The sequence below is a fragment of the Rhinatrema bivittatum genome, chromosome 19 (genome assembly GCF_901001135.1).
Source record: "Rhinatrema bivittatum chromosome 19, aRhiBiv1.1, whole genome shotgun sequence".
Taxonomy (NCBI): domain Eukaryota; kingdom Metazoa; phylum Chordata; class Amphibia; order Gymnophiona; family Rhinatrematidae; genus Rhinatrema; species Rhinatrema bivittatum.
In genome coordinates, this window is record NC_042633.1 from 43,424,898 (window position 1) to 43,434,524 (window position 9,627).

At 54.1% G+C, this 9,627-nt stretch overlaps 1 protein-coding gene across 1 annotated transcript; it reads left to right on the forward strand.

Moving 5' to 3' along the window:
• The first annotated feature begins 7,363 nt into the window (after positions 1–7,363).
• IER2 (immediate early response 2) lies at positions 7,364–9,417 on the forward strand. Its single transcript, XM_029585148.1, has one exon. The coding sequence runs from the start codon at positions 7,766–7,768 to the stop codon at positions 8,171–8,173; it is 408 nt and encodes a 135-aa protein (XP_029441008.1). The 5' UTR covers positions 7,364–7,765; the 3' UTR covers positions 8,174–9,417.
• Positions 9,418–9,627: the final 210 nt, after the last annotated feature.

Sequence of the window (9,627 nt, forward strand, 5' to 3'; positions counted from 1 at the left end):
AGAAGGGGAGCAGAACACCCAGTCCCGATTGATTTACTTATAAGATGTATCGCCCGCCTAGCCATGTTCCCAAGCCTGGTAGAACTTAGCATGCGTACATAATCGTCATCCAAATAAACCGATCTCCATGTATAGCCGAAGCCTTGTTTAAACGGGGAACCTTCGGATACAGTCGGGTTGAGGTTATTCCACGGTTCTGGACCAGCAAGCGCAGAGGTCGTCCCTTCCCTGGTTGATGGAATTCCTGGCAGCGCCTTTCCCTGCGACCTCGAAGGCCGTGCCGGAGCAGCGTGCACCTTCGGAGAGGCGCTCGAGTACCTTGTAAACGCGAGGCACGCCGTATCTCTGGCAGCCGGGGGGGGGGACGGACACGTTGTTGCTGTCTGCTGCTGCTGCGTTTTGTGATTATTTGAAGTGCTTGCCTACTAGAAGCAGGAAGGCCCGGGTGACTGTTGGAAAAGCATCACCACATCAGCAGCTCGCCTGATCCTCCGTGTAATTTACAAAAGGTATTCTGTGCTGTCTTTGCTGCCTGTGAAGGAAAGGTTAATCCTGTATCAAACACCACTCCGAGATTCCTCTTTTGGGCAACGAGCTAACGTCATGACTTCCAGTTTATTAGTTAATAGCCACATCTTAGCCTTGCTAATTGCAAACCGTATCTTAGCAGTGGCCCCCTCCAAGAGTCCCCCGTGGGGGGGAATGCAAGCTGGATCGCACCTGCACAGATCCATATAAATAGGTCGTACGGTGACGGTTTGCAGGTCCTGATGGTGTTGCCCTTTCCAGGCTCTTCCCACTGCAAATCTATTCACGTTCCCGGAGAGACCCGGGTCGGACTCCTCCACGATCTTTCCCGGGTGCTAACGGCCAGTCTGCGGCCCGCTGGATCCTTTTCCCTTGCACGCACCCTTGTTGGAACTGCATCTGCCGCGTTCTTGCCCATGGACTCGAGGTTCTGACATCTTGGCTTAGCTCTTTGCCATCAGCTTGGGTTTTATCTGGAAATGTCGCCTCCCCTTCCCTGAATGGTTTGTGAATAGATGGAAGAGCACTGGACCCAGCTCGGATCCTTTTCACCTTTCTCCACTGTGGCGGGGGCTGACCCTGTAGCTCCACCACTTTTTTTTTGATCCATGTATAGATTATTCCTCCTCTTTCAGGACACAACTTACTTTTTATTAAGAGCTTTTGGTCAGGAGTTGTATCCAAAGCTTTCTGAATATATACCAAGTGTATAATCTGCTACAATCCCCTTACCCACCTGCCTATTGATAGATGCAAACCCGTCATCACGTCTGATCACAGAAGCCCTATTGATCCTTCTCCAGCTTACGTCATATTTACCCAGGACTGCTGAGAGTATTTTTTATTAGTTAGCCGGCTGACTGCATGGTCTGCAGCTCCCTGGGGTCACTCGCTGGAGCCCTTTGTAAAGATGGGGTGCTACGTCGCCAATCTGCCAGCCACCTGGCACCGACGATGCATGGGATAAGCTCGCAGCATCCTTAGCTGCCAAGAAGAGGAAAGGAAAACCCAGACGTTGGTTGATCAAGGCCTTTGGTGCTGAATCGGGCAGAGAGCAGATGGATCTTTGAAGGTCTTGGCTGCCACCAGATCTGCGTTTCGCTGCTATTAACAGTTCTGCAAACTCATCTTCAAGCCCCTTCAGCACTCGGGTGAAAGCCGCCTGAATCTGGTGCTTCGCTACTGTTTTTAATGTGTCCTTTTTGGTCTTTTCTGGGCTGAGTTTAGAACCCAGGGCGGCTGTTTCCATTAGGAAAACTTAGGCGGTTCCCTAGAGCACCAAAATATTGGAGGTGGCAAAACCACCAGCAGGAGGCCCGGAGCGGGGAGAAGAGCTGGAAGAGAGGAGCTGCCCCCCGTCGCGCTCATTAAGACGCAGGCGCACTCAGCGGAAGAGAACGGCTTCCAGCACTCAAACCTAAGATTTTTAAATACTCGCTTTCCAGGGCCCCAAACCTCTGATGCCTTGAAAGCTGCTCCCTGGCTGTCCCAGTGCTTCGTTATTTTATTTATTTAAAAGTTTGTTTTTTATATACCGCACCATGGCCAGGTCACCCCCCCCCCCCCCTCAGCCCTCGCTTCTCATGGCCACTGTAATCTGAAGTTCTCTTCTCTGTATTGTGCTCCTGGGGAGCTTCTCCGAACCTGGAGCAGCGTGGAGCAGAGCGGGAGATTTGCTGCTGGATCTCTCGTTCCTTTCCCCCCGCAGGGCAGCTCCTTGCATTTTTCTCTCTTGAATAACTTGGGACGCTGACTCCTATATTCTCCAGTCTGATCAGAGTAATGGGCCGCGCTGGACCTTCCTTGCGGATAGGAACGGAGGATGCTTTCCCGTTGCCCTCTTTTACTGGCTGCTTCTCGGCTTGGGATCGTGGCCTTACGGATGCTGCTGCTGCCGCTCCTCCGAGCAGCCTGCCTGCTTTTAGCTGGCTTGGTCTGGTGCACTCCTTCCTGTCTCCTCAGTCTGACCTCACGGTGGTCTCTCTAAGCCACAGCCGGCCCTTCTCCCTCACGCATGTACTTCTGGTGGCATCTTTCCAGCCCTGACACACGAGATGGGGGAAATCCTAGGGAACGCTGGTTAAAATCTGCTTTCTTGGAGTTTGTCCGTCTGTTTTGCTGCGATCCTGTCTTTCCTGGTTGCCTTTTACCTTCTAGATTCGGAACTGGGTCCTGCTTGATAGTGATAAGGAGCAAAACGGACTTTCTAACTCTTAGCAGATGGACTGTGACTTGCTGCATTGTTTTCCCGGTGGACGAGCGGTTAGGTCCCCCATATAACCGGCACCGCATGCAGTCTGGATCCTTCCGCACATTGGTTAGTGGGAGCCTCTTGGTGTGGAAGCCTGCAGTGGGTCCTCATCAACTCTACGGATGCTTTTAAATGTATTTATTTCACGCACGCCTTTTAATGGGTAGCTCAAAGTGAGTTGCATTCAGGTACTGGAGGTGTTATCCTGTCCCCCAGAAGACGTACAAACAAAGTTGTTGTAGCTGAGGCAACGGAGGGGGGAAGCAATGTGCCCAAAGTGACAAGGAACGGCTTCCCCTGGCTCTCGGGCCTCTGCTCTGACTAGGCTGCTCCTCCTCCTCCATGCTCGGCTCCTTTCTCTGCTTGAACCTTTCCCTTCCAGCTGGAGGTAGTGACAGGAGGTCCTGCCGCGTGTTACCCGTGGGAGGATGCACCAGCTGAGCCTTTGTCGTCCTCGTACTGCTGTAACCATGCTTTTGGTTTGGTGCCTATTTAGAAGTGCGATGGCAGAGTAGGGGGCGGGAAGAGAACGGCTCCGACCTTCCCAAGCATTTCACACTTATGAGCTGGCACCAAGGGGGGGTCCTGAGCAGCAGACACGAAGATGCGAAAAGTGTGGGATGGAGGGAAGAGGCTGTGAGGGACCACATTGTTGTTGTGCCCAGACCTGAGCTACTCTGCCCATCCACCGGCTTCCAGCAAACTGGTGCCTGGGCCTTGGGACCTGTGGGATTCACCTTTTAGAATGGTTTTATGTTTTATTCTAGTCCGTGCTGGTTGGGAAAACATTTTGCTGCATGGTCACCTCTGTCCCTCCTTTTCCTGAGGGGTATGTCACGGTGTAGGGGGTGGGGGGCTCCTTCTGCTACCATCTGCCCAGCGCTCGTGCTGACTGACCCTGCTTCCCCTGCAGGAGATGGGACTGGCCCTGGGTGGTGCTGGTGGTTTGGGCAGGGAGGAGGAGAGGAGCTGCACTATGTGCTCAAACCCTTTTAGCAATAATGAAAGATGAGGGGATGGCAGGGATGCTTTTGCTACTTCCAGCTTTCTTACAAAGGTGTATTTTATTAACGGGGAGAGTAGAGGCAGCAAGCCGAGTGCTTCTCTTGTAGTCCGTGTGTGTCCCCCGTGTCACCTGGTCTCTTTTTATTTTCTTGGCTTTCCCTCCTTGTCCTGGGTGAGTGCAGTGGAGGGAGCCCCGGCTGTGTCTCTTTCTCCCCCTCCCACCCCCTGACCTGTGCGTTCCCGCTGCTTGGGCTGGGAGCTGGCCGTGTATTTATTTGTGACTGCGAGGAAGAGCCTCAGTGATGGGTGGGAGTGTGTGAGATGTGTTCCTGTGCTTCTGTACTATGTGGTTTGTCTTTTTTTTTAAACCAGGAGGCAGATTCTGTGTGTTCCTCGGAGACCCAAAGAAGCAGGGGGAGGGCATTGTGCCTTATGCAGAAAGTGTTAGTGCATTCATGTGCTCAGAACTGTTTGATCCAGCTATATTTTGTAGTCCTAGACTGGGGGGGGGGGGGGGGGGTACTTATGATGAGAGGCAGGAGCTGGGGGAGCAGGGCACCTGCTCATCTGGGTTTTTACATTTGCTGGGTTTTATAGAAGGGTGGGAAGGCTGGCTGACAGTAGCATGGGGCAGTTTTTTTTTTTGGTTTTGTCATTACCATGGACTCTAACAGAATGGTAGTGTGTTTCATGGGGGGGGGGGGGGTTATTTTAATTTTTAGATTTACAAATAAGCACTAACAAAGTTTTTAATTGTTAATCGTGCAATTGCAGCATGGACTCTGGCAGAGACGCTTACGAAACCTTACAAAAAACAGTCATTGCTTCTATAATACACATCAGCATCTCTCCCTTCTCAAAATAACTACTTTAAGAAAACTCTCTCTCTCCCCACCCTGCTGTACCCAGATGGATGCCAGTATTTGTTCTTCTGTGTTTATAAGTGCCAAGAAGTTTGTGAAATTCTAACTGTGAGCAGAGAATACAGAAATGCACATTAACTGCTGTAAAGCGATGCAGAGAGCGCCGACCTCTGAATAAAAAGAGAACGTTTCTAACAAAAGCCACTGGCTTCCCTGCCTCGTCATTTTGGCAAAAGAGATGCTCCAGGTTCAGTGTCTCTCTCTAGTCCTTCACCAAGGACAGACAGGGGGGGGGGGGGGGGGGATGAGTTCTAATCTTGTCCTTAGCGTTAAGGACCCTGGGCTCGGTGCTGAGCAGCTGTGCATGATGCTCCTGGCATCTGCTAGTGGTTTTTAAAGCATTCACGCCCAGCAGCAGCACTGAGGCTCTGCCTGGATCCTGTGGCCAATACGTGGCTTACACCTCTGCCCCCCTGGCTTAGTACTCATCTCCAGGTTTTAGACTGACTGGGATGTGGGATTCAGTGGTCTCTTGCTTCGATGGGGTGTGCTATATATTGTGTGTGTTTTATTTATATGTATATACACACACAACCATACAATAGCACACCCTTAGGTCCTGTGGCAGCTTGGGGGTAGATTCTGCAGTAATAGTAGGAATGAGGTGGGATGTTTGCATATGAAAGAATGCAAATATTTTGCTTTTTAATGTTTTCCAATCTTTTTTGGGTCTGGGTGATTGTTGGGGGTTTTTTTGTTTGTTTTTTAATAATTTTTGAGTTGCCAGAAGGACTAAGGGCTGGTGGTGGAGCTGGGATTTGAGGGGAAAGGAAAGGGGATGTGGAGGGTGAGGAAGGGAAGAAAGGATGTGCAATGGAGAGCAGCTCAGAGATAGAAAAGAAGATTTCCTCCTTCCCCACCTCTACACCAGACAGCACCATGGATGGCGACAGAAAAGCTGAAGGGGACCAGCCAGTCTGAGCAGTTATTTTCGGGAAGAAAGCCACCACCTTGCGGAATTTACAGGGGTTGCCTCTCGCTCAGGACCAGCCTGGCTTTCCCTCTGGTTGCGCCTCCAGAAGTGGCTCCCCTGTCAAGCCCGAGAGGCTGATCCGGTTCTGCTTTTTCCCCCGTGCACGCTGGGAGCTGTAGTTCTACTTTTCGTTGGGCAATCGGAATTGCACCTCTCGGAAAGCAACGAGGCAGAAGCCGTGCCGGGCCAGCCTGGTCGGGTTTCCCTTAGGTAGAGAAAAACGGGGGTAAAAGCAACCTGATCCCCCCCCCCCCCCCCAAAAAAAATAGATGCGGAACTGCGCCAAGCCCTCACCAAGCATTGCATGCTGGGTCTTGTAGTTTGGGCCCGCGCGAGTCCTAGCATGCAGTGCGGGCCCGGGGCGATTTCTTCCTCCCGCAGAGCGCGGCCTCGCGACTTCCACCCTCGGCTCTCAGGTGGTGAGGGGCACTCGGAACCCCGCCCACCAATGAGCGCGCCGTGCAGTGGGCGGGGCGAAGGAGGAGGGAAAGCTCGGGCCGGGCACCGAGGGCTTCCGGAACCCGGTAGGTGCCGCCTTCTCCTCTCTCGGACCGTAAATACAGAGCTGGGATCCAGACTCCAAGGCTGGAGTCAGTAAATACAGAGCAGGGATTGGAACCCTATAACAGGAGTCAGTAAATACAGAGCTGGGATCCGGACCCCAAGGCTGGAGTCAGTAAATACAGAGCAGGGATTGGAACCCTATAACAGGAGTCAGTAAATACAGAGCTGGGATCCGGACCCCAAGGCTGGAGTCAGTAAATACAGAGCAGGGATTGGAACCCTATAACAGGAGTCAGTAAATACAGAGCTGGGATCCGGACCCCAAGGCTGGAGTCAGTAAATACAGAGCAGGGATTGGAACCCTATAACAGGAGTCAGTAAATACAGAGCTGGGATCCGGACCCCAAGGCTGGAGTCAGTAAATACAGAGCAGGGATTGGAACCCTATAACAGGAGTCAGTAAATACAGAGCTGGGATCCGGACCCAAGGCTGGAGTCAGTAAATACAGAGCAGGGATTGGAACCCTATAGCAGGAGTCAGTAAATACAGAGCTGGGATCCGGACCCCAAGGCTGGAGTCAGTAAATACAGAGCAGGGATTGGAACCCTATAACAGGAGTCAGTAAATACAGAGCTGGGATCCGGACCCCAAGGCTGGAGTCAGTAAATACAGAGCAGGGATTGGAACCCTATAGCAGGAGTCGTAAATACAGAACAGGGATTGGAACCCTGTAACAGGAGTCAGTAAATACAGAGCAGGGATCTGGACCCCCCCAAGGCTGGAGTCAGTAAATACAGAGCAGGGATCTGGACCCCCCCAAGGCTGGAGTCAGTAAACCCAGAGCAAGGATTGAAACCCTATAGCTGGAGTCAGTAAACACAGAGCAAGGATTGAAACCCTATAGCTGGAGTCAGTAAATACAGAGCAGGGATTGGAACCCTATAGCAGGAGTCAGTAAACACAGAGCTGGGATCTGGACCTCAAGGCTGAAGTCAGTAAATACAGAGCAGGGATTGGAACCCTATAGCTGAAGACAGTAAATACATGGCAGGGATTATTTGTGTGGGTGTGTGTGGATATCCCTCCGCGCGCCGGATCTATCTCGCCGCCGTCTCTGTCCCGGAAACACCCCGTGACGTAACTGGAAACTTCAGCCCTTACCTTATATGGAAACAGGAAGCGGCGGTAATGCAGTATTGGGTGGTGCGATGAAGCGTATGGTTCCACCCCCTGACGTCATGGTAACTTTAGCAAAGCAGGAAAACGGCGGCAACGCGGACGCGCGCGGCAAGATGAGTCTGACGTCGGAGTGGGTGTGGCCAAGACCTACGGAACACTCAGAAGAACGTGGGTGACGCCGAGGTCCGGCGGGGTATGCGGGAGAAGCTGGCGGGAAAGCGAGTGCAGGTCCGACGGAGGGGTGAGGGGAATGAGGGCTTCAGAGTCCGTTTCTCACCTCGCGCGGCGCTCCCGGATGTGACGTCTGGCGAAGGGGGGCGCGCACGGCGGGCGGAGCCCGAGCCTCCTTTAAGAGGCGGTGTCGGCGCGTGCCTGCCCTTAGTGTGCGGCGCGAGCGCAGGATGGAACGTCAGCGGGAGCAGCAGCAGGAGGAGGCGCAGCGCATCATGACCCTCTCCGTCTGCAAGCTCTACCAGTGGCGGGTGCAGCGCGGCGGTCTCCGCCTGCACCGCAGCCTGCAGCTCTCGCAGGTCATGCGCAGCGCCCGCGATCTCTACCTGGCGGCCGGCAGCCCGCCCACGGAGCCGGCCCGCCCCAGCCGTAAGCGCCGCGGCTGCAGCCTGGGAGCCGGCGGCAACGAGCTGGTGCCCAGCAAGCGGGCGCGGCTAGGGGAGAGCCAGGCGGGCGCCGAAGCCCAGCCCCAGGATGGGCCCTTCCCCAGCCTAGCCCGGGTGCTTCAGAGCCGGACCCGCTGCCTTCCGCCTCGGGGAGGGCTGCCCCCACTGCTGCCCACCGCCGTGGCTTTCTGAGCGGACAATAGAACCCCGGAGCGGGCGCTGATCTCCCGTGAGAGGCACCAATTGGCGGTCGGTACACGTGAGCGGCAAGAGGAGCCCCGTGAATGGGCACGATCTGGGCCGTTGAAGAACATATGCAGAAGGTCCCTGCGTGCACTATAGAGACCCGCAGCAGCGGCCTCCGCGGATGGACACTGCACCATAGGGCCCCGTAGGGGGCGCCCACGGATGGCGTTGTGGGCTCTACATAGACCGGCAGGCGTGGCCCCTGCGTTTGGACACTGCATTAAAGAGACCAGCAGGCGTGGCCCCTGCGTTTGGACACTGCATTAAAGAGACCAGCAGGAGTGGCCCCTGCGTTTGGACACTGCATTAAAGAGACCAGCAGGAGTGGCCCCCTGCGGATGGACCCTGCATTAAAGAGACCAGCAGGAGTGGCCCCTGCGGATGGACCCTGCATTATAGAGACTGGCAAGAGGGACCCAGCAGAGACCGATAGGAGGGGGTCTCACAGATTAACATGATCTGGACCTTGGACAGGCCAAGATTTCATGCAGATGGGGTCGCTTTATGCAGTATAGAGACTGGCAGGATGGGCTCCCGTGGATGAACACTGTGCGCACTGTAGGACCAGCAGGGCGTCCCTGCAGATGGACGTCGTGCATTCTATACAGAACAGCAAGAGGGACCCCACAGATGGACAATTGTACAGAGCAGGCGGATGTATGCTGCATGCACTAGCCCCCACCCCCAGCAGATGGATACTATATGTACTATTCGAACTGGGTGGTGTGGCCCCATGCAGATGGACACTGTGTGTACTATGCAGACCAGCAGATGGACATTGTTCCTGATAACAGACTGGGTGGAGGGGCCCTGTGGATGAAGATCCTGCGCATTGTAAGCTCCAGCAGGAGCGTCCCTTAAGATGGATGCCTTGTGCGTCTGCTGGAGTAGCACGGTGGGAAAGAGTGGTTTATTCTATAATGTAACGAGAGGTGGGATGGACATGAAGCAGTTCTGCCCTGTAATGGGGACCGGCTGGCTTCCGTAGCTGGTCTAGGTGCCTGCCGTGGGCAGGAATAACTGGGCAGACTGCGTGGGCCAGTTAGCTATTTTCTGCTGACCAGTATGTTACTATGCAACTAGGATGATTCACGATGTGTTTGGTGCTAGATCTAACAGGGACTCTTGTTCCTTGTAATTTGATACTTTTATGCAATAAAACCCAAGAGCCTTTTGCATTTTACCTTGAATTGCTCATCTGTGTCTGTTTTGGTTGGGTGGGGGGGAGGGAGGTACGTGGCCGCCTGCAGCTGCTCCCACGCCTGCTGACTCACGGGGCCAGGAAGCTGCAGCAGGAAGAGGCTTCGGCCGCCCACGCCTTTAATGACTGATTGCAGAGCCTAAGGCGCTGAGGCCCTGCTGGGGTTTGGAGGCCCCCGTACTGCAGGGAAAGGCTGTGC